This window comes from Terrapene carolina, unplaced genomic scaffold, assembly GCF_002925995.2.
Source record: "Terrapene carolina triunguis isolate 2854851 unplaced genomic scaffold, T_m_triunguis-2.0 Scaffold85, whole genome shotgun sequence".
In the NCBI taxonomy this organism is placed as follows: domain Eukaryota; kingdom Metazoa; phylum Chordata; order Testudines; family Emydidae; genus Terrapene; species Terrapene triunguis.
Window position 1 is genome coordinate 53,571,074 of NW_020664436.1, and position 25,639 is coordinate 53,596,712.

The window sequence follows — 25,639 nt, forward strand, 5'->3', positions numbered from 1 at the left end:
GGGTTCATATTGAATGAGAACTGGTATATCTTCTCCCCCTTTCAGGCATGGTAGGGTTAAATTATTATAGATTTGATGGCTCCAGAGCTCCCACAATAACGGCTGTGAGGCCAGCTTGGTCAAACATGGCTGGAAAATTCTGCTTGCATCCATTCTTCCATGTAGAGGCAGTCCTATGAACCAATCCTATCATTAAAATGTGTGGCAAAACCTTGATGTAGAGGGATTAGATGGACAGAGGAATTATGACTGTGTCACAGCTAATTGACAATGATAAATTAAACCATTTATAGATCTTCAGCAATAATTTGGCTTGACCTGCTGTCAGGGTTCCCTCCCTACTCTGAACTCTGGGGTACAGATGTGGGGACACGCATGAAAGACCCCTAAACTTATATTCCACCAACTTAGGTTAAAAACTTCTCCAAGGCACAAATTCTTCCTTGCCCTTGGATGGTATTGCTGCCACCACCAAGTGAGTTAGACAAAGATTCAGGAAAAGGACCACTTGGAGTTCCTGTTTCCCTAAAATATTCCCCCAAGCCACTTCACCCCCTTTCCTGGGGAGGCTTGAGAATAATATACCAACCGAATAGGTAACCAAGGTGAGCACAGACCAGACCCTTGGGTTTTTAGGACACTAAAAACCCAATCAGATTCTTAAAAAACCGAACTTTATTATAAAGAAAAAAGTAAAAGAAGCACCACTGTAAAATCAGAATGGAAAGAAATTTTACAGGGTAATAAGATTCAAAACACAGAGGATTCCCCTCTAGGCAAAACTTTAAAGTTACAAAAAAACAGGAATAAACCTCCCTCTTAGCACAGGGACAATTCACAAGCTAAAACAAAAAATAATCTAACACATTTCCTTCCTATTACTTACAATTTGTAATCTTAGATGCTTAGTTCATGTATGGCTTTGGGAGATGTATTTTCCCTGCCCTGATTCCTCGCTGACCCAGAGAGAACACAAAGAGAGACAAAACAAAAAACCCTCCCCAACAGATTTGAAAGTATCTTCTCCCCTTATTGGTCCTTTTGGTCAGGTGCCAACTAGGTTATTTGAGCTTCTTAATCCTTTACAGGCAAAGGAGAGATTTTATGCTACCCTTAGCTGTATGTTCATGACACCTGGAAATATCTCCAGTTAAAGCATTTACTTATGAATGTATTTGGACTGGATGCATCAGGAGCTCCAGAACCTCCAGAACTTTTATCATTTTGGAGGAAACTTCCTGGAGTCATTTGGCCAGTGGGATAATTTGATGATTTTCTGGCCCAAAAAACTCTGCCAAAGATTGATAACTTGAGAGTTGCTTGGAATAGAGATTTGAATACACAACTACCTCCAACCCAGTGAAATACAATTGTTCCTAATGTTAAAAAGCAACTATAGCCCTGAGACTATGGCTTATTCACCAAAAGACACTTTTTCGAATATGCTGATCCCCACATAGACTAATGGTCAGGGCCATCCCTAGCTATTCTGGGGCCCTACGCAGCCCTCCCCCCCCCGGGGGGGGCAAGCCTCCACAGGGGGTGGGGCTGGCTTGGGAGACAGGGGGGAACTGCCCCCCAGCACTCACCGGCAGCATGGCTGGGGCCAGGTTGCTGCATTTCCCGATGCTGATGAGTGCAGGCATGGCTCTGCTGCAGTCCTCAGGGGAATGGGGGAGGGGCTGGGCAGAGCAGGGGCGGGAAGGGGTGGGGTAGGGGCGGAGCAGGATGGAGTGGGGCGGGGCTGGGGCAGAGCAGGCGTGGGAAGAGGCGGGGCTGGGACAGAGGGCATGGGGAAGAAGCGGGGCAGGGGCTGGAGCAGCACGCAGCTGCACAGAGCACCAAGAAGTTTGGTGCCCCAAATTTCCTGGTGCCCTACGCAGCTGCATACTTTGCGTATGGGTAGGGACGGCCCTGCTAATGGTAATGGGCCTCATAAATGCTGACTGCTGTTGGAAATAATGAGGCGTCCAGTGGCACCTTCAAGACTAACAGATTTATTTGGGCATAAGCTTTCATGGGTAAAAAAACACTTCTTCAGATGCTGTTGGAAATGTAGCTTCTTGGTACTACATTAATTCGTATGTTGTGGGAGTGCCCTTGTATCAAGAATTTCTGGTATGAAGTGGGTCAAAGGGCCAATCTGATATTGGATGCTAAATTACAGCTCTCCCCCTTACATTTTATTCTTAGAGACATTCCTAATAGGTCGCCATTACCTGGTAACAAGGCAGCATGGTTCCAATAAGCAGCTTTGGTTACTAAAAAATTAATCTTGCAAAAATGGAAAAGTCAATCCCCACCAAATATTGGCTGTGTGTGATGTGACTGACCTTCCACAGAAAGGGAATGCCCAAAAAATTCCAAGTAATTTGGGCTGACTTGTTAGAGGTCTATGATTAACATTCACCCTGGAGATATATATGTGTCGCTTCCCTTCCTCTCCCTTTATCCTAACCATCTTTATTTACTTTGTGTATTATGATGAATCTGGTATTTTTGGAATATTTGTTGTATTTGGAAAAATGAATAAAAATTAAAAATACAATATATGCAAATGAGGTAATGCATATTCATCAACATAAAAATGTTTACATAAACCCCCTAGATTTCTGAACATTCAGCCTTAAAATATACAAACAGTGTGGTCCCTCCAGCTCATAATGACACAATACACACAAGTCTCAGCGTGGTCTGGTAGGAATAAGAAGCCAAAGAAATATCTTTGGAGCATCCATAACACTGAACAATAGCCCTTATTAATGTATCAGAACCATCCACAAACATTGATGAATGAAGTATAGGTATGGTTGAATTCTCCTGAACCACGATTTTTTTTAATAGACAGTAATTTGAAGAGCATTGTAATCTTGTGGAATGAGCAGAATTACTAGATACTAGGGCTGTCAAACAATTAATCATGATTAATCGTGAGATTATAAAAAAATATTCGCGATTAATTGCAGTTTTAATCACACTGTTAAACAATAATAGAATGCCATTTCTTTAAATATTTATAGATGTTTTCTACATTTTCAAATATATTGATTTCAATTACAACACGGAATACGAAGTGTACAGTGCTCACTTTTATATTATTATTTTTATTACAAATATTTGCATTGAGAAAAAGATAAACAAAAGAAATTTCAATTCACCTCATACAAGTACTGTAGTGTACTCTTTATCGTGAAAGTACAACTTAAAAATGTAGAATTATTTTTTTATATAACTGCACTCAAAAATAAAACAATGTAAAACTTTAGAGTCTACAAGTCCACTCAGTCCTACTTCTTGTTCAGCCAATCGCTAAGACAAACAAGATTGTTTATATTTATGGGAGATAAAGCTGCCCGGTTCTTATTTACAATGTCATCTGACAATGAGAACAGGCATTCGCATGGCACTGTTATAGCTAGCATTGCAAAGTAAATTGGTATCCTATTATTGTTTAACAGTGTGATTTAAACTGAGATTAATTGTGATTAATTTTTAAAATTTAATTAATTTGTTTTGAGTTAATCGCTTGAGTTAACTGTGATTAATTGACAGCCCCACTAGATACCTAACTATACAATCTCACTCTACTACTTCAAGTCCCTCATGTATCTCATCTTTTCCAGCTAACCCTCCACTCCCAATTACTCTCCCTCGTAATCTTTTTATTTTGCTCACAGAACAGTCTAAAACATATATTTATGTTCAAAAATAAAATAAAAAGGCTTTGGGGGACCTTAGTTCTATTTGTCTTCTAGGTTTTTAATATTTTTACTATCTCCTTTAATAAAGTGAATGGGAAATGTCAGTTTTGGATTGAGTTTATACAGTCCTCACACATTACATGGTTAAATAGGGTTTGGTTTGGCCTATTTAAACTGGTTCTGTTTGTTAGATTGATTCTAAGTGGTGTTGAATTGCTCTCTGTGGCAGTACCTAATGCCATTCAGACTTTTCTGCATGGCTACGTTTTCATTATTACTGAAGTTTCCAGTGTCATAGATTCCTTCCCGCCCACCTTTAGAAGTGAATTTCTTGACTTTTTTGGTTACAGAGAAAAGCTTGAAAAAGTACACTGAGCATACCACAAGGCTCAAAAAAAAAAAAAGAAGAGAAAACAAATAAGAGCCCCAAATTTATATTTACAAGCCAATCTCATTAGGGAGAAGGGGGTATTGACCCCCTAAAACCTTAATATTTTGGGGTGGCGATATTATCTGCATCTTTACTCTTTGTACTTTTTCCTGTACTTTGGTGCAAGGGCATTATTCACGAGTTACTTGTCTGTGTTTTCTAATTTGCTAATGAAATATCTGAACACACACAGAGACCAAAAATAAAATAAAATAAAAATCACAGCTCCCTTAGCCACGAAAGCAAGAAGCTAACTTTTCTCATTTTAAACAAATACATAACATATAAAGCGCTAAATACATTTTAATAGGCTCTTAGGGTAATACAACAAACATAATAATGTTGCAATTAAAGTGAGGAGGTGAATGCACACGCTTATTTATTCTGTGTTGCAGTTCATTGAAGCCTGAAGCTTTTGTTTTTGCTATGCTAAAGAATTGTTAGTGTACTTCAGTAAAGCATAAAGTGCAGTTTTATAGTGATAACAGAATAGCTCTGACATTGTTGAGGCTGCCTGACCAATACTGTAAAATTCATAGAGTCCTGCCAGAGAAGTTCATGCATCTGTCCTGTAGAATTCCCATCCCATTAGGTGTAGACTGGACAAGTTTATATAGTTAAATTAAACATGGTGAAACTTCTCTCTAACAAATATCAAGTTTATAATGCAATAAGAACAACATTCAGAATTCGGAAAGTCTGAAAGAAACAGAACAGTCACTACTTACGCCACAGAGTATTTTGTATTTCAGGAGTGTTTGTTTCTTAACAATTTCCTCTGTTTGTAAACCCATTAACTCCATCTGGCTGCTTTGATGTGCATTTGTTTCTTTGTCAGATAACATTTTGCTGTGAGTCGTATCGTCTGGTATTGCTATAGTCCTTTATCTCCTTTTTCAGCTCAGCTACAGCGAACATTTAATCTTGGCATGAACTGAACACCTGGCACTGTGGTTTCAGGATTTTAATGAGATCAGAGTCCCTGAGTCATAGGGCTGCAGTAAGTCACAATAACAGGGAAACACACTGAGCAGGGTCAAAGTGTGAGAAGCATGATCAAGGTCACAGTTTTGGTTGTGGTCAGTACATGTAGGGTTTTTTGTGTTTGTCATTTAAGATAAGGAGAGTACTTGAAAATCAGAGTTTAGGATTAATTTGTGAGCAAACAGTAAAGCAATCAAATAAAAAAGAACACAAGTGAAATTCAAATACTTGATTAAAAGCCTCTCTTCAGTTCAGTATGCCATTCATTATCCTCAAAGTTACATAAAAAGCATTAAGCCAAATCTATCTTGGATTCTATACCATATCTTTTTCCATGCTTCCATTGTGTTTTGAAGTCCTTTCTCTTTCTTCTGTATCAATCCTGCCTTAAAATTCAATTTTTCCATGAAGCCTTCCAGTTAAAATTAATCAGTAATAGAATAGATATTTTAGTTTAAAAAAACACACCAGTATTGCCAATTCTAACCATTACCAAATGATAAGCAAGACAACAAAAATAATTAAATTGACTTAAAAATCATGAGGCCGAGCCGTGGTGCTAGGGGCGCTGCAAGGCTGCAGTGAGGTAGCCCCTCACTTTCAACTACAGTACCCTTTCCATGCCCTCTGGCCTCAGCTCCACCGATTCAGTGCTGGGGCATACAGCCCTAAGGGGGCCAAGAACGGCATGGTGTAATCTTTCAGGGAGAAGCCCCACCGGTGCAGTTGAAAAAGAGAGCAGGTAGCCCCTAAACATAGTAAGGTGACCTGCCACCCCAAGTCCCCTGTAATTCAAACACTGTGCTCTCCTCCCTCTTTCCTTCCCCTTTTCTCTCCTACACCTGCCTCTGGGTCCCCCTCTGGGCCCTGTCACGCAGCTCCTCAAGCACCTGGTATCACTTCAGCATGCAGGGGCAAAGTGCAGTTTGGCCTGGACCGCTCCTCCTCCTTCTCCTTCTGGCTTCTAGCACTAAATTCCATAGCACTTCTGTTCATCCCTACATCCAGTTAGCTGAAAGTTTCAGATATCCCCCTGGCCCTTGTACAAAGAGGAGTGTACAGTAGTTGTCAGGGTGCAGAAGTTATCTTACTGGACTACTTGCAAGCATTTTAGGAGCAACACAAAACAGTAAAGCTCAAAAGATGGTCTATTATGATGGATACAGAATGATGCTGGTGCATGGTAAGGCAAGCGCCATAGCAGCATCTGAGTCTGTGGTGCTCACATTTGTCAGAGCAGAATATGAAGCACCTAACAGCGATTAGAATATTTTTCTTTATAGAATACATATTCACTTTGTGACGGGTTTGGTCACAGAGACCCCCCTTGGGACTGTCACCTGACTTGCTGGAATGACCTCTGAGCCCGTTTTCCCTGCCAGCTTGGGACTCCAGAACCCTGCCTTGTTGACCCAGACATGCTTGCCTCCTGCAACACAGACCCAGGTTTGGTCCATGCCCCCAAAGCTGCAGACTTTAACCAAAAACTGCTCAGCAGGTCACCTATCTCCAGCACCCAGACACCCAGCTCCTAATGCACCCAGACACCCAGCTCCCCGCGGGATCCAAACCCCAAATAAATCCATTTTACTCTGTATAAAGCTTATACAGGGTAAACTCATAAATTATCCACGCTCTATAACACTGATAGAGAGATATGCACAGCTGCTTGCTCCCCCAAGTATTAATCACTTACTCTGGGTTTATTAATAAACAAAAGTGATTTTATTAGGTATAAAAATTAGGATTTAAGTGGTTTCAAGTAATAACAGACAGAACAAAGTAAGTTACCAAGCAAAATAAAACAAAACACGCAAGTCTAAGCCTAATACATTAAGAAATTGTTTACAGGTAAATCTCACCCTCAGAGATGTTTCAATAAGCTTCTTTCACAGTCTAGATTTCTTCCTAGTCTGGGCCCAATCCTTTCCCCTGGTACAATCCTTGTTAGTTCCAGCAGACATCCTAGGTGGAAAGCAGGGGTGTTCTCATGACTGTGACCCCCTTTATTCTGTTCCACCCCCTTTTATAGCTTTAGCACAAAGAGGGAATCTTTTGTCTCTCTGGGTCCCCACCCCTCCTTCTAAATGGAAAAGTACCAGATTTAAGATGAATTCCAGTATCACGTGACCTGGTCACATGTCCTGTGAGACCTCATTCTTCATCACCCAGGTCACGAACACAGGAAGGCCTTCAGGTAAATAACCCCATTCACAACCAGTTGTTCTAGTCAATGGGAGCCATTAAGATTTTAAGCCACCATTAATGGCCCACACTTTACATAATTACAGTAGGACCTCAGAGTTATATTTCATATTTCTTGTTTTAGATACAAGAATGATACATACATACAAATAGGATGAACACACTCGATAGATTATAAGCTTTGTAATGATACCTTACAAGAGACCTTTTACATAAAGCATATTTCAGTTACCTTATATACACATTCATAAGCATATTTCCATAAAACATTATGGAGTGCAACGTTACACACTTTTCAACAAATAAAAATATTTTTTCACATTTATTTTAACCCACCAGAACAGGAAAATATGTATATATGTATGCATACAAAGTATGTTGCAGTATGAGAAATAATGTTAGGGGAAAATTCCCATTAGCTGCTATGGGAGATGGCTTCAGAAAGGACTGAAAGACTGAGCCCACTATATATACTGAAAATCAAATATGTTTGCTCCTTGCTTCATTAACTTACTTGAGGATACCTGCAGCAGGAGAATCCCACAAAACTCAGAATTGGCAAAAGCCTTCACATGCTTCTGCATCATCTGCAATGTTATAGAAATAACAGAATCACAGAATCATAGAAATGTAAGGCTGGAAGGGACCTTGAGAGGCCATCTAGTCCAACCCCCTATGCCAAGGCAGGATCAAGTAAATCTAGACCATCTCGGACAGACGCTTCTTTAAATTCTTCTTTAAAATCTCCAGTGATGGGGATTTCACAACCTCCCTTCCAGTACTTAGCTGTCCTTATGGTTGGAAAGTTTTTCCTAATATCTAACTTATAACTCTGTTGCCGTGGAATAAGCTCATTACTTCTTGTTCTACTTTCAGTATATAGGGAGAACATTTGCTCACCATCATCTTTAGAACAGCCCTGGCAATATTTGAAGTCACTCATCAGGTCCACCCCTCAGTCTTTTCTCGACAATAAGCATACCCATTTTTTTAACTTTTCCTCAGATCTTTTATAATTTTTGTAGCTTTCCTTGAGACTCTCTCCAATTTGTCCAGATTTTCCTTAATGTGTGGCACCCAAAACAGCAAACAATACTCCAGCTGAGGCATCTCCAATGCTAAGTAGAATGGGACAATTACCTCCCCTGTCTCACGTACAACATCCTGTGACACCCCAGAATGATATTAGCCTTTTTCACATTTGCATCACACTGTTGGCTTATATTCAATTTGTGATCCACTATAACCCCCAGATCCTTTTGAGCAATACTACTCCATAGGAAGTTAAAACCCTTTTTGTATTAGTTCATTTGATTTGTCCTTCATAACTATAGTAATGTGGTACTTTGCACTTGTGTAAGCAGAGTCTGAATGAGCTCTCCCCTGACATCTAGTGGGTGAGCTGTGGAAAAAGACTTCAGAAGCTGATCTCGTTTGCATGGACATACACACCCTGCCTAGGTGCTCAGCATGATGGGATTGCTTGCCCAAATGATCACTTGTGGCTGGTGTTGGATCCCCAGTCTCCTTGTTATTGGGGCAGGGAGTAACAAAGGGTTGTTATCCTTGTTGTGTGAACCGAGGGCAGCAGAACTGTACCTGGCATACCCCCCTGGAGGGACTCACCCTCAACTGAACGGCACCCGTGAGGCAGGGCACATGGGTTCTAAAGCCCAATGAGTTGAGAGAGGGTGGGGGCAGGTGTTTGTACCTGCTGATGAAGGCTCTGTTTAAGAGTCTTAGACACCATTTGACCCTTCTTCTCTCCATGATATAATAAAAGAGCTAATTTAGACTCAATTGAGAGTCTTGTTACATGCTGTGGAACTGAAATCACTAATCCTATGTCTAAGTATTAGACCTACTTTGGGACAGCGTCTCTATTGCAAGAGACTGCACCAGCGTGCACCGGCAGTGAGGTTCCCCCACTAACAGCTGAAATCACTGAGACCTGTGTTAACGGAGGGGGGGGGGGGCTGAAGCCGGGCAGCTGCCCAGAGGTGAAAGTAAGCCGGTAGGGTCCGGTACGGCATACTGGCAAGAGCCAGTACATCGTGCCAGACCGCACCGGCTGCTGTGTCGGGGAGCCCAGAGCCCTTTAAATCCCGCCTGCAGCTCCAGTAGCCAGGCTGGGGCCGGGATTTAAAGGGCTTGGGGCTCCCCGCAGTGGTGGGAGCTCCGGGCCCTTTAAATCCCGCCCCCAGCCCGGCAAGGCTCGGGACTCCCCGCAGCCGTGCGAACCGGGGGCCAGGATTTAAAGGGCCCAGAGCTCTGCGGCGGCCAGAGCCCCGAGCCCTTTAATTTGCCCCTGAGCCCCAGGGGCTCCCAGCCACCTCTGCAGCTGGGAGCCCTGGGTTGATTAAAGTCCCTGGGGCTCCCAGGCGCAGCCGATGCCCCAGGGGCTTTAAATCTTGAGATGCCCTGCCTCTTCCGGTTGAGGCCACGCCTCTTCTGGATGAGGCCACGCTCCCCTCAGGATTCCAGCAGTACCGGTAAGTCCTGTAAGTTACTCTCACCCCTGCAGCTGGCGGAGAGGTGCAGCAAGTGGCCAGCAGGGCAGCTGGTGGAGAGGCGTGGCAAGTGGCCAGCAGGGCGGCTGGCGGAGAGGCGCGGGCAGCAGAGAGGCTGGTGGAGAGACGCGGCAAACGGCCAGAGCAGAGCCATGCAGAAGTGTGGCAATCGACCGTTGGGGTGACGAGCAAGTGCCCAAGCAGTGCAGCGTGTAAGGTGCCTCCTTAGCTTCCCTGCCTTCCACACAGGGTGGAAGGTGAACTCTGCAGATGAACCTCTGAACTCTGGGGCTGCACTGGCTAAGGACAGCAACTGTGAGTGTGGTACAGAGAAGGGATGGGCACGTTAAAGGGACTTTTGTGTAGCTGGACTTAAGACCCTGAGGGGAAAAGGACACTGCCCAACTTACTTGGGGGTGGGTCTTTTGCTCATGGTTTGTGTTTTTGAACCATAGTTGCGGTGTTTTCCCAAATTAATGCTGAGTGAACTTCCTCCTTTTAGTAAAAGTTCTTGCTACACTCAGACTCTGTGCTTGCGAGAGGGGAAGTATTGCCTCTTAGAGGCACCCAGAGGGGTGGTGTGTAATTGTCCCAGGTCACTGGGTAGGGGCTCGAGCCGGTTTTGGTTGTATTGTTGAAAAGAAACCCTTAGGCCCTTGTATCTGCTGCTCCACCTGGCAGAAGGGTTACACTTGTCATACTGAATTTCATCTTGTTGATTCCTGACCAATTCTCCAATTTCTCAAGGCCATTGGGAATTCTATTCCTCTCCTCCAAAGTGCCTGCAATCCCTCCCAGCTAGGTGTGAGCCACAAATTTTATAAGCATACTCTCCACTCCATTATCCACGTCATTAACGAAATTGATAAATAGTACCAGGACAGGACAGACCTCTGTGGGACTCCACTAGATATATCCTCCCCATTTGACAGTGAACCACTAATAGAACTACTTTTTAAGTATAGTCTTTCAACCAGTCATGCAGCCACCTGATAGTAGTTTAATCTAGACCATATTTCCCTAGTTTGCTTATGAGAATGTCATGTGAGATTGTGTCAAAAGCCTTACTAAAATCAAGATATATCACAATTGCTTCCTCCTCATTGATTAGGCCAATCAACTTGTCAAAGAATGAAATTAGGTTGGTTTGACATGATTTGTTCTTGACAAATCCATGTTGGCTATTATTAGGAGTCTACCAAATTCGTGGCTGTGAAAATCACGTCATGGACCGTGAAATCTGGTTTCGTCCATGAAATCTGGTCTCTGACTACCCAGCTCTGAAGGCAGAGTGGAGAGCAGTGGCTACTGGCTGGGTGCCCAGCTCTGAAGGCAGCACCACTGCCAGCAGTAGCACAGAAGTCAGGGTGGCAATATCGTTAGTGCACTTTGATCTAGTCCGTATTGAAAGTGAACTAGATCAAAGTGCACTAACTGTTAATGCACATCAGCAGGGTCTGCACAAGCAGTAAATGTGCTGCAGGCTAGTGCTGGGTACATTCACACCCCAGCTTTCTGTTAAGTAAATTGTCCTGTAGACAAGCCTTAATTTATAAAACTCAAGCACTAAAAATAAGGAAATTACTAGGCAAAGAAATCATAAAGCTAACACTGCCCACAAAACAAACATAAATTCTTTAACTTGATGTAGGTGCTTATGGCCAACAAGGTGCTTACGAATAAACTAAGTTAAACTCGGCCCTGAAGCATCAGGCTTTATTTTCCTTCCAAAACTTTTTTGTGTGTGTGTTTACAATTATAACTGGATGTCCACATAATCTACATAATGTTCAATCCCTCTTTGAATCCTGCTAAGTTCTAGGCCTCAATGTCATACTATGGCAATACATTCCATAGTCTAAGTACTCACTGAGTAGAAAATGTATTTCCTTTTATTGGTTTTCAATTTGCCACCTTTCTGTTTTATTGATCATCCCCTTGTACTTATATTAAGAGAAAGGGTGGACCATAATTCCACATAGAAAGTGGCACGGTAACAAGGTAATAACCTCACCGAACCCCAGGGAGTCAGTCCTACAGAAGGAACAGAAGACTACTGAACAAAACCCAAGAAGACACTGACTTCCTGTTTCTCGAGAACATCCAAATGCTACTGACAATGCTCCTCTGCTGACAGAAGTAACACATCTAGCCACTGTCACTGTGAAACACATAGAGTACACCTACATTTGAACAGGAAGGTGTGATTCACAGCTTAAATAGATGTACCCATGCTAGCTCTGCTTAAGCTAGAGCCTAAATATAGCAGCTCGGGCTAGCCACCCAAGTACATACCTAGAGGATCAGGCAGGAATGCACTTGAAGTGACTAGCCCAAGTGGCTACCCACACCATCACAGACACACTGCTATTTTTAGGCACTAGCTCGAGCAGAACTGAGAGTGCGGTATGCCTCTTCAAGCTGGGAATTACACCCCCAGTTTGAGGTGCAGCTGTACCATCAGAACAGTAAATACAGGCCCCAGATGGTGGTTCTACCTCAGCAGATGAACAAACATTTGCAGAAGCAACTACTTGGGGCACAAAAGTGGCCATGTTATCAGAAAGCATTTGAGGTTCCAAGGTAGTTATTGACACCTATATATCTAGATGCTTATTTGGCCCCCATTGCTATATTGTCCAAGCATCTTACAATATTTTAATGTATTTATCCTCATGACACCCCTGTGAGGTAGGAAGGTGCTATTATCTCAATTTTATTGATGGGGAACTAAGGTAAAGTGACTTACCAAAGGTCAGAAAGGAAGTCTGTGGCAAAGCAGGCATTTGAATATAGGTCTCCTCAGCCCCAGGCTCAGAGGCTGCTCAAGACAATCTGTTGTGCCCCCCTGTTTCTTGCCCCCCCATTTTGTATTTTTGCTATTCTGCCCCAAATGCTTTCTGTTATCACAAGGGTTCTCAACCCCCTTTGAACCATGCCTCACCTTAGCACCCTGTGACCCAGGCACCTCTGGGTGCCAACTGGCTGAAGATGCAGAAGGGGTGCATAGGCACTACAGGGATCGCCAGGTACATGCATCATAATTCACCAAAGGGTGGCATGTGAGGTCTCCACTAAAAGCCAATAGCTCACTGGTCATCATATTTATTATGAAATGTATGGATGGATATTATTTAAGGAGTTATGTATATATCCTGAAAATCATGTTCTTAAGATCTGTGAGACAGGGCTGGTCACCAGGAGGTGATAAACAGGTCCCTTTCAAGCAGGAGGTAAGAATGCTTATCTCTGTCTGGTCCTGTGTGTATTGTGTATTGTATGTCTTCCAATGTAAGTCTATTTGTGTACTGAGCCTCCAAGCTAATTAAGTTTACAAACTCACAAGGGAGAGAAAGTTGCAGGGAAAAAACAAAACAGCAGGGTGTATCCTGTGTACCAGTGAAGACAATGGATTTTAGGTGTGTAACAGAATACTCTCCTTCCCTTAGGGGGAGAAGCTGCCAGTGTGCATGTCTTATGAACAGAGAATCACAACCAACCAGGGCTGGTAAGCACTGTGACAAAGACTTGGGGGTGAGCTAAACTTTATTAGATAGGAAAGTACCTTGTTAATCAAGTCTAGGACCTAGAATGCATGCTATGATTTTCTTTTATATGTGACCAATTGTTTCCAATACTTCTACCTACTTACTATTACTTGAATCTTGGTTCTTTGTTAAATAAACATATACAAATTAAGCAGAGACTGTGGTCTGAGATGAAGCTAGTAAACAAGGGGTACTGTTCCTTTGGGAACAGCGGATCCAGGAATTCTATGAATGTCCAGTGTAACAGGGACTGGATGCTCCAAGAGGCTGCTCGGAGAACTTAGGGGTTGGAGCATGCCTATTGCTAACCTGCAGAGGGACAGTGGAGCCTGTATATGCTGAGTGGAGATTGCTTGTGTTGCCTGGGGCTGGTGGAGTCAGGGAGCTGACCTAAAGCTTCCTCATGCTAAGGGCAGGTGGTAGTGAGATGCTTCACAATGCTGGGTACCCCCAGGAAATGTCAGACACTCCCTTTGCACTTGGAGCCTCCACTACAAAGACACACCCCACTCTTGAGCATTCCAGGTCACAATGCCACCCACTCAAATTTGTCCCTGCTGTCCCTCTGTCATGATGGAGGGGCACCCAGGTCAAATCTGTAACCTGGTGTTTTGTCTCCCCAGTTATTCCATAACAATCAGAAGCCCCTCTCCCTCGCCACAGCTGGGAACCTCTGTATTATCAGACATAGGGCTTATCCACAAGGCACTACAGACTAGCCTATAGGGGTATGAACTGCAGAGCATTCTAATGTGTAGTGCTCTCATTGCCCGATGTAAACCCTGCTGGTGTGAACTAAAAGGTGCCTAGTGTGTGTTAATTTAGTCCAGATTACATCAACCCAAACTCTTAGTTTGCACCAGCAGGGTCTATACGGGCAGATAGAGCACTACACATTAGAGCACTCTGCAATTCATATCCCCATAAATAGGTCTGTGGTTCCATGATGACAAACAGCTTCTCCCAGAAATCTGTTGCCCTAGGCAGCTGCTTAGTTTGCCTCCAGCTAGAGTGGGCCCATCCCAGGCTATCACTCTAATCATTGGACCAACCTTCCTCATAATTGGGACTCTAAGAGGCACAATACTGTAATCCTCTCCTTTGTTCGGGGATTCAGGTTGTCTCCTCTGTCCTCCAACCTAGACATCTCCATTTATGTATTTTATTAACTGTCTGTATTATTTTGTGGTTGTTGCTTTCAGTTATGTTTTATTTGCATTAATTTTCTGTCAGGTGACCAGGATGAAAGTAGTCTAGCCTAGTGATGAGAACAGGTGTAATGCCTAGGGTTCAGAGCAGGCATCTGGAATGAGAAGCCAGAGCCACAGGTCAAGCCAGGTGTCAGGAACTGGAGTGAGCAGGGGAGAGAGCCAGGAGTGGTTCATGGCAGGGGAAGGTCCAAGGCTGGGAGCAAGGCAGGAGCAGTATGAACAAGGTAACACAGGAGTAATCATGGTGGTGGATGTAAGCACTGATCCTCCAGCAAGCTGCTGCTGGTTTAAGAGTTGGCCTGTTGGACCGTCCTGATTTTTCGGTGTTTGTCCCGCAATTTGTCCCAATATTTTGAGCCGCCGGCAGCACTCAGCTTTTTTTTTTTTTCTCTGCCGGATTCCCCCGCTCCTCCCCGGTGTCCCGATATTTTGTTCCTCTCATCTGGTCACCCTACCTGCAGCCAATCAGATGGCATGGCCAATCAGGCAGTTTGCTTTAGTTGTACTGATAAGGTTGCTTGGAGACTAGTTCTGCTGCAGACTGATTCCTGACATTTTCACACACAGAGACATATACAAAAGAATAGGCTGGGTGTGAAAGGAGTACTAAGGGTGCATCTACACTTACCTCCGGGTCCGACGGCAGGCAATCGATGTTCTGGGATCGATCCCGGAAGTGCTCGCCGTCGATGCCGGTACTCGAGCTCGGCGAGAGGAGTACGCGGCATCGACGGGGGAGCCTGCCTGCAGCGTCTGGACCCATGGTAATTTCGGACTAAGGTACTTCGAATTCAGCTACGTTATTAACGTAGCTGAATTTGCGTACCTTAGTCCGAAGTGGGGGGGTAGTGTGGACCAGGCCTAAGAGTAGCCAGTGGAGTCATTGAGTACTGATCCTGTCATCTGATGCGGTCACCATTATCTAAAGATAGTTGAAACTTTTTTTAAAAAAAACAACAAACCTTTTATCTAAATTTTTCAGTGCAAAACTGGAACCCCCAAAAACATAAGCTGCTTAGTTTTCAGGGCTTTGTTTTTTTCAACAAAACCAAAACAAATCCAGGGAAATGTGCATTTTCTGTGAAAATTTCATTTCTACAAAAATCCATTCTTCATTGAAAATATTTTTCAATACATTTTTTGACCATCTCTATAACTAACCTTTTGCAACTCTGACCTATGTCAGGTAATTGGAGCCAGGAAATAAAGCCAACTCTCTTATCACTCTTTTTGTCACAACTTAGTTATACCATGTGAACCCTCCACTTCCCTAAAATAAACCTTAATTGTTTGTTATTCTTTCTGGCAGTGAATGTTTCTACCATCAGCTGACAGAAGGTAAATGTTAGCCACAAGAATGTTGAAGTTAAGACTCTCCTCTTGGATGGGTGATTGTTCAGCTCAGCCAGTCAGTGTGCTTTTATATTTGCTGACCCTTTCTACAGTGATTTTTTTTGGACAGTGTGTTTTCTTCCACCCATCTCAGCGGGTATGTTTCTTCCTGATGCAGAGGTTTTTCTTTTGTTCTTCCTTGTTTGGTTCAGTGTGAGACTGTGACCATGTTGACTGAAAATCAGAATTTGAGAGTTCTTTACTTTGCCTGGTGGAGAAATGTAAGAGTCAACCTCTTTGTTCTCAAGATCAGTGTGGTGTTGTTTCTCTTTGATGTCCAGCTTCTCTGTGGCAAAAGGTAGCATGTGAAGGTTCCCCCATGCTTTGAAGCTGGCATCCATAAAAACTATTAAGGTCAGGCTTGCTGTACACAGGCTATAATGCAGTGACCACATTGTTTGCCAAGGCTACGTTTAGGAATATCTTAAATTTGGTAAACTGAATTATGGCCTAGGTAATGAGCCTGGGTTAGAGCTACAGTTAATGCCAGATTGTGGGTTCATGTGGGTCAGGTTGAGGACCCAATTTAGGCTTAGTGTGTGGCCAATTTACAGACCCGGACTCTGGTTAGGTTTGACTCAGATTTGCTTGACCTCTCCCTCTGGGCGGAGAGCTGAGAACAGGTATGCTGGGAGCCTCACCAAGCACACAATGTTGTGGCTGGGGTGTATAGCTGAGAATGGGCATGCACAATGTATATCACAGGCTCTCAACACTGGTCCTAGAGTGGGAGGAGGGGAACACTCACTGAGATGAATGGAGGAGTTCGCACTGCTCAGAGCTATCCTTCAAGCTACCGCTCCATGAGGTGTTCTCACTCAACTGAGAACATTACCATGGTTTGATCCCTAGGTTTGCGCAAAAACAAACAATCACAATGACAGAATTTGCAACTTTAAGAAAAGCTGAACTTGGGGGGGAGGAGGGCTGTATCTTGGGAACTTCTTCAGCAAATGATTCCAAATTTGGTTCACTAATCCTACCCCACACTTTCATGAGGCACAACAAATTTCAAGACAATCTGAGTAACCATGTGGATTTTAGAGCACTTAGAAGAGTCAACCTTTAAACAGAAAGCAGTTCTCACCCTTAACTACAGTGGAGCTGGCATACTGCTATAATAAGGCTGTGATAAGGTTTGCTCATTTGTCTCAATGTTTGCAGAGATGTGTCAATTTCCATGAAATTCCAAGAGAACCCAGGCAGATTTCCAACAGAATCCTCTGCCAGGCAGGGGTTCCATAGGAAACTTGCCTGCTTTCCTGCTAGCTTGCCCACCTGGCTCCTCTGCAGCTCACCTAGGGTGCCCAGAGAGCAAGCGTGATGAATCGGGACAGGGGGTGGGGGGATAATAGGAGCCTATATAAGAAAAAGACCCCAAAATCTGGACTGTCCCTATAAAATCGGGACATCTGGTCACCCTAAACTCACCTGGTGGGATGACAGGAAGCCAAGAATATGGAAACTGTAGCTCCTTAACGGCCTGGGCTCTCAGGCTCTACAGCTTAGCTCTTGGAGCCAGGGTTATCAGGGTCCCCTGTTCCTGGGAAGCCTGCTAGACAGGGTGACTTGTAGTTGAGGTCCTGGGGTTTTTTTCACCTTCCTCTGCAGCATAGGGCATGGGTCACTTGCAGGTTTAGACTAGTGTAAATGGTGGATTATCTGTAACTTGAAGTCTTTACATCATGATTTGAGGACTTCAGTAACTCAGTCAGAAGTTATGGGTCTATTACAGGAGTGGGTGGGCTAAGTTCTGTGGCCTGCAATGTGCAGGTTAGACTAGATGATCATGATGATCCCTTCTGACCTTAAAGTCCATGTGTCTATGAGCTCACCAGGCAGATTGCCCCAGAGCGGGGCTCCCATTCTGCTTTGCGAAAAATTTCTAAATTTGCAGGGTTTGTTCCGAACTGGAATGAAACAAAATTTCAAAATGTCAAAATCCTCTGCAAAATGGAACTACCATTCTCCAACCAGCTCTAATTGTGACGCAGATAAAGGGTTTAGTTTAAGCATAATACTGTGCCCAGATGATATGATGGCGCTAGTGTTAGTATTGGCTCCATTTTGTTGGGACTGGGTTGTGACAATGGTCTAGGGTAAGGGTTGATGCCATTTTGTATGTTGCAGTTATGGTAAGGGATAGGCCCATTTGAATACCCAGACTGGACAAGTGCTGTGACCAGTCTGTGGGCCAGGGGAAGAGTTAGGGTTGTTTAAGGTTGCTGATCCAGGGTCTGGTTAGATATGGACCTAGACTGTGAGCATGGGCTGGGGTTAAGTTTGGTGCCTGTATGTGGCTTTAGACTAGCATAACGTGTCACACTGGCTGGAGTGGTTTACGACTGTGAGAGCCAACCTCAGGAGAGACTGTCAAAAGGCATGGCAGAGACTCCAAACGGGGTGTATGTTCTATAACTAGATTTCTCCAACCCAATAACAAATGTGAACTCCTGAAGCACTATAACAGTCTTACCATGGAGTCACAGACAGTCCCCTTGGGCATTCCAGTCTATCTTGCCAACCAGGCAAACTGGACTTAATGACAGTTAGTTGTTACACTCTAAAGATCACAAAAGAATCAGGTTGCTTCCAGTCCTAAGAGACTGGTCACTTACCCCAGATCAATTTGTACCTCCGATCTCACACCAGAGACAATACTTGTAGCCAATCCTATAGTAAACGAATTAAGGATTTATTAATTAGGAAAAAGAAATGAGAGTTATTTACAGGTTAAAGCAGACAAGCATATATACACAAATGAGTTGCAGTCTATGGCATTAAGCATTTTGCACTAGGCAAAGTCTTTTCTTGTTAGGTGAGTTACATAGTTTAGAACAGGGGTTTCCAAACTTGGTTCACGGCTTGTTCAGGGTAAGCCCTTGGCAGGCCACGAGACGCTTTGTTTACCTGAGCGTCCGCAGGTACGGCCGCTCACAGCTCCCAGTGGCTGTGGTTCGCCGTTCCCGGCCAATGGGAGCTGCGGGAAGCGATGGCCCGGCCTGCAGGCCCATTGGCTGGGAACGGTGAACCATTGCCACTGGGAGCTGCGAGCGGCCATACCTGCGGACGCTCAGGTAAACAAAGTGTCTCGCAGCCCGCCAGGGGGTTACCCTGAACAAGCCGTGAACCAAATTTGGGAATCCCCTGGTTTAGAACAAACATTTTACACCTATATTGCAAATACCTAAGTGTTACCTCATAGCATGAGATACCAACATTATAAGTAGGATTAATACATGTAGCAACTTACAAGCAGTTCATAAAGTCTAAACACTAAATATTGTTACAAGTCCAATACCCATCTTAACCATCTTAACACACAGGAGAGCTGGATTTGTTTCCAGCAGTGAATTTGCCAGTGCTTGGCTGAGGCATAAAGCCTTGGCAAGAGCTTGTACCTGGTCTGCCAGCATCACATAAGGGGGTTGCCAAATTTGAGTACCTTGGTTTAGTAGAATATGGTAGTCACACTGAGGTCCTAGGTTTGGGTCAGGTTTGTTGGGCCTGAGTTGTGAGCCTACACAAGGGTTAAATTCAGTGCCATTTAGTGGCATCAAGGATAAGAATTTGCACCAGTTTGAGAACTTATTTAGGCATAGTGTTGTTGCCAGTTGTGCGATAGGTTGATGATTAGGGTGAGGCTGGGGCTAAAAGCATCAGCTAGGCAGAAGGACGGTGCTGGTTTAGAGGTTTGAATGTCACGGCTGGGTTTATGACTACAGGGGCAGAGTTAGATGGTGGCATTCATGTCTGAGCCCTCTCTGCACTACAGCTTCTACTATTGGTGACAATATATACCTCCAGACCAGTGGCACCACTATGGGCACCTGCATGGCCCCACAATATGCCAACATTTTTATGGCTGACCTGGAACAACGCTTCCTCAGCTTTCGTCCACTCACACTCCTTCTCAACCTATGCTACATTGATGACATCTTCATCATCTGGACCCATGGGAAGGAGACTCTGGAAGAATTCCACCACGATTTCAACAGCTTCCACCCCACCATCAACCTCAGCCTGGACCAATCTACACGGGAGGTCCACTTCTAGACACCATGGTACAAATAAGTGACGGTCACGTTAACACCACCCTATACCGAAAGCCCACCGACCGCTATGCCTACCTTTATGCCTCCAGCTTCCATCCTGGACACACCACACAATCCATCATCTACAGCCAAGCACTGAGGTATAACCGCATCTGCTCCAACCCCTCAGACAGAGACCAACACCTACAAGATCTTCACCAAGCATTCTCAAAACTACGATACCCGCACGAGGAAATAAGGAAACAAATCAACAGAGCCAGACATGTACCCAGAAGCCTCCTGCTGCAAGACAAGCCCAAGAAAGAAACCAACAGAACTCCACTGGCCATCACCTACAGTCCTCAGCTAAAACCTCTCCAATGCATCATCAGTGATCTACAACCCATCCTGGACAACGATCCCTCACTTTCACAGGCCTTGGGAGGCAGGCCAGTCCTCGCCCAGACAACCCGCCAGCCTTAAGCATATTCTCACCAGCAACCACACACCGCACCATAGTAACTCTAACTCAGGAACCAATCCATGCAACAAACCTCGATGCCAACTCTGCCCACATATTTACACCAGCAACACCATCACAGGACCTAACCATATCAGCCACAACATCACCGGTTCATTCACCTGCACGTCCACCAATGTAATATACACCATCATGTGCCAGCAATGCCCCTCTGCTATGTACATCAGCCAACTGGACAATCCCTACGAAAAGGATAAATGGACACAAATCAGATATTAGGAATGGCAATATACAAAAACCTGTAGGAGAACACTTCAACCTCCCTGGACACACAATAGCAGATTTAAAGGTAGCCATCCTGCAGCAAAAAAACTTCAGGACCAGACTCCAAAGAGAAACTGCTGAAGTTCAGTTCATTTGCAAATTTGACACCGTCAGCTCAGGATTAAACAAAGACTGTGAATGGCTAGCCAACTACAAAAGCAGTTTCTCCTCCCTTGGTGTTCACACCTCAATTGCTAGAAGAGGGCCTCATCCTCCCTGATTGAACTAACCTCATTATCTCTAGACTGATTCTTGCCTGCATATTTATACCTACCTCTGGAAATTTCCACCACGTGCGTCTGACGAAGTGGGTATTCACCCACGAAAGCTTATGCTCCAATACGTCTGTTAGTCTACATGTTACAGAACAGGAGAGAGAGACAGAGAGAGAGAGAGAGAGAGAGAGATATTCCAAGAAGCTGTCACGGGAACAGTTAGAGTGAATGGACAGAGAAAGGAACATGCAGGGAAAAGACATTAGATGTGATATAGTAGCAGACAAGTCTGCTAGAGAACTTTGTAGCCCACGGAACCAATTCATCCCGCCAACATACCATTGTGTGCTGCATACTATTCAGAACACAGGGTACTGGGGGCATTCATTAATCCACTCACTTCTGAGAGGGAGGTAGCAACATGCATTCAACATACATACGACAGCCCCAGAATTCACCACGTGCCATAACAAGTCTCTAAAATACAAAAGATGGCCGGGAGCCTTTTTTGCATCTGTACTTGTGGCAGAATAAGCAAACATAGCACATTTCTCATTTCCCCTCACCCTTCCTCCAGAAAAATTAATAAAAAGACTAGGCTAACAAATCTCACATTTATGGGAACGTACTTGGTTCCAGGCAGGTACCCTCATAATCCCAGCAGCAGTTTTGAAGCTCTTTACAGCTACCATCACACTGGCAGCCCTGCCCCTTTTTATTAAATGGCTCATTACATCTGTTTCTGCAGCTGACTGTAAAGAGAACAAAAGATGGTTTTAGCACTAAAGTTATTCCAATCCTTAAGAATACAACAATTAAATAGAACATGGCCAGGAGCCTAGAGTCAGAATGTTCTGAATAATTGTCAAAAACTATTTCCCGAATCACTTGTCAACACATTTAGTAAAATTAATAATATGAGCTTATTTCCATCAAAGTTGGGTGATGTCAACACAAAACTGTGTGTGTGTGTGTGTGTAAAATTAGGATAATTATAAAAATAAAAATAATACAAATATTATGATGAATAATGATACAGGGAAAAGATGTGAAATTCAGACTAGGTAAACAGTCCTTGTAAACAAAATTGAAAGTAAAAAAATATTTTAAACTATTAATTTTAAAGTTATATAAAGAGATACAGTCATATATGTTCACAAAGAACTTTGTGCCAAAACAGCTGTCTCAGGGTATGCTGAGTCTCAGGGTATGTCTACACTACACAGTTAATCCGGTTTTTCTGGTTTTAGCCCAACCCCCCTACCATCCACATAGAAAAATCTCTGTCCCATGTTTGGAGGTGCTTTAAGCCCAGCTTGTTTACCCAGCTGAGGGGTGTGGGTTAGAGCCCAGGTTGGGTTCTACTCTAATTTGGGCTGTGCAATGAGATGCCGGCAAAATCACCTGAGTGTTAACAGTCCTCCACTGCCCTTCCCACAATTCTCCCTGAAGGACAAGCAAGCTCTCCCACAATTGACTGAGAAAGACTCCTAGAGTTTCTCACTACAAAGAACCATGGCATATGCCCCCAGACACACACAGACAAGTGCAGAAACAGTTAGGACATAGTAATGCAAATATGGCTTTGCTGTGGTGGTGCTCACACCCAGGCTGGACTAACCTGAATGCCAGTCACCCAGGTTAACTGTGCAGTGTAGATATAGCCTAACTCAGGAGCAGTGTAATTCTTTTTTTCTATTTGAAATGCAAGCTTTCATACTCCTAACAATATTCAATTCCTTTTTATTATTTCTTTAGAAAATACATAATAGAAAAATAGAATATTCAGGTGCAGAGGTCTAATTATATTTTTCAAAAACTTGAGATATTGCAGAATTATTATGGGAGCTATCATGAAATTTACTTTGAATACTTAAGTTTATCCAATAGGATCAAAGCCATTATCACAAGATTTAATATCTCTGATTTTGTACTGCAACTGCTCGCTATTGTGTTACTATTTCATAAGCTAGGCTAGTCATAATGAAAGTACTAAGAGTAAAAGGGCTTGATTCACAATTGCCCTGCAGCTTGCAGTCAAATACACCAGGGCAAAGTGGTTATAAAATATTGTATTCTGATCTGCTAACATTTTACACCACTTTGCATTAATTTTGTATAGGCATAATTGATTCCAGAGGGTGGAAAGCAATGGAGAATCAGGCTCTACGTGTCAATAAATGTTACATGGCAAGTTGACAATACATCATATTATTTGGTTAAGAGTCACTGAAGAGTAACTACAGTTCATCATCGTAGTTACAGAGAATATCACAAGACGCTAGAAGAAGGAAACAAGCAAGAAAAATAATGAGTGGGGAAGAGTAGGGAAACAAGTTTAACACATTAACATAGGTGCCGTAAGAATGAGGAAAAAAACATTTCATCATCATTCTGTGGCTGCACAGATAGAATTGTTTTAAACGAAGCTATCCAATTGTTGACATTGCACTGAGCTGGTTGGGACATTTTTGACAAAATAAAATTTCATCAAAGTAAGTTGTTTTGTCAAAGCCAAAATGTTTTATGGAGGCATAATGGTTTCAGCAAAGTTTTTGTTTGAAAGGGTCTTTTTTGGGTCAAGAATTCTCCAGTCACTTCTGACAAGAGAGAGACCGAATTGAAAAGCTCAGGCTTTTGATCTGAAAACAGATGTTTCAATGCATTTCCATTTCTCACCAGACAGGCAGCGTGCCACTCAGAATCGGCTCGCGTGCTATGTTTGGCACGCGTGCCGTAGGTTGCCGACCCCTGGTCTATAAGGTGCCACAGGACTCTTTGTCGCTTTTTACAGCTTCTACTGTTACTACCACCGGTGAAGCGGCACTAGTGTAAAATTTTGACAGCTGTGGGGCTTATCTGTAATAATTTATGACTACTGTATGTTCTATATGTTTGTCTGATTGTTGTAAGGGGGTTATTGTGTGAAAACGTGGGATTAATTCAAGAAGACTCTCTCCCCACCCACCCACCCCTGCTACAGGAAGTGTGGCCTTTTAAACTAGGCCATGTCTACACTATAAACTTACATCAGTATAACTTCGTCGTCAAGGGGTGTGAAAAATCCACAGCCCTGAGGAACACACGCAGTTATACCAATCTAACCACCAGTGTAGACAGCGCTATGTAGACAGAGCTTCTCCTGTCACATAACTACTACCTCTCACATCGGTTTAGTAGCATCTTCACTGAAGCGCTACAGCCGTGTATTAAGTGTAGACCTGCCCTTAGTCAGGGTCTTTGTTCTCATATGTTCACAAGCTTGGAGACCCTCCCAGAAATACACAACACCCTGACAAACTAGTCTGGTAATCTCCGCAGGGGGTCAGAGGTGGAACATTAAAGTGAATGGCTCTTGCACTGGCCCTTACAGGATAGTAGATGTCTGAAGCAGAGTAGAGTTGCCAGGCATCCGGTTTTTGACTGGAACATCTGGTTGAAAAGGGACCCTGGTGGCTCCAGGCAGCACCACTGACCAGGCCGCACCCCAACTCCCTGCCTGCCTTGGCTCCATACATCTCCCGGAAGCGGCTGGCGTGTCCAGCTCCAAGGCGCGGGGTGGCCAGGGAGGCTCCGCTTGCTGCCCCCGCCCCAAGCGCCAGCTAGGGTTGCCAATTTTCTGATTGCAGAAAACCAAACACCCTTGCCCCACACCCCACCCCTGCTCCGAGGACCTGTCCCTTTACCGAGATCCCGCCCCCACTCACTCCATCCCCCCTCCCTCCGTTGCTTGCTCTTCCCCACCCTCGCTCACTTGCTCATTTTCACCAGGCTGGGGCAGGGAGTTGGGGTGCGGGAGGGGGCAAGAGCTCCAGCTAGGGGTGCATGCTCTAGGGTGGGGCCAGGGATGAGGAGTTTGGGGTTTGGGAGGGGGCTCCAGGCGGCGGTTGGGGGCGAGGGGTTCAGAGTGTTAGAGGGGGCTCTGGGCTGGGGCGGGGGTTGGGGTGGGGGGGTGAGGGCTCCATCTGGAGGTGCGGGCTCTGGGGTGGGGCTGGCGATGAGGAGTTTGGGGTGCAAGGCACGTGGTGCAGGCACGGGGAGGGAGTTTGGATGGGGAGTGGGCTCAGTGTTGGGGCACGGGAAGGTGTACCGGGTGCAGGCTACGGACGGTGTTTACCTCAGGCGGCTCCCGGAAGCGGCCGGCATGTCCAGCTCCTAAGTGGAGGGGCCAGGTGGCTCCACGTGCTGCCCGTGCCCGCAGGCGCAGCCCCCATTGGCCAGGAACCATGGCCAATAGGCGCTGCGAAGCATAACCAGGTGTCTGGTTTTCGACAGGAATACCTGGTCGAAAAAGGACCCTGGTGGCTCCGGTCAGCACTGCTGACCGGGCCGTTAAAAGTCCGGTAAGCGGTGCTGCGAGCCAAGGCAGGGTAGTCCCTGTTGGGATGGTGCCAAATTGGTGTGGCCATACTAAATGAATGGTGTGAGCATAACTTGACATGACTTAAACATGGCTGAATGGCTGCCGAGGATCCTGGGAGCAGAGTCCCTTTAAGCAGAAGCAGATTTGATAAAGGACTGACAAAGCCTGAGTGTGTGATCGATATTGAACCTATTGGTCAGCAAATATGGGCCCATGCAAAAGTAAATATCACATGTATAAA

The 25,639-nt window shown here is 44.3% G+C and overlaps 1 protein-coding gene across 1 annotated transcript in view; it reads right to left on the reverse strand.

Annotated features, from left to right (window-relative positions):
- The window catches only part of ENPP3 (ectonucleotide pyrophosphatase/phosphodiesterase 3), a 71,537-nt gene extending 66,457 nt beyond the window's left edge, over positions 1-5,080 (reverse strand). Inside the window, exon 1 of the mRNA XM_024208263.2 lies at positions 4,860-5,080. Coding sequence (XP_024064031.1) covers positions 4,860-4,976 — 117 coding nt within the window. The 5' untranslated portion in view covers positions 4,977-5,080. The remainder of the gene's footprint in view (positions 1-4,859) is intronic.
- Between the last annotated feature and the right edge of the window lie 20,559 nt (positions 5,081-25,639).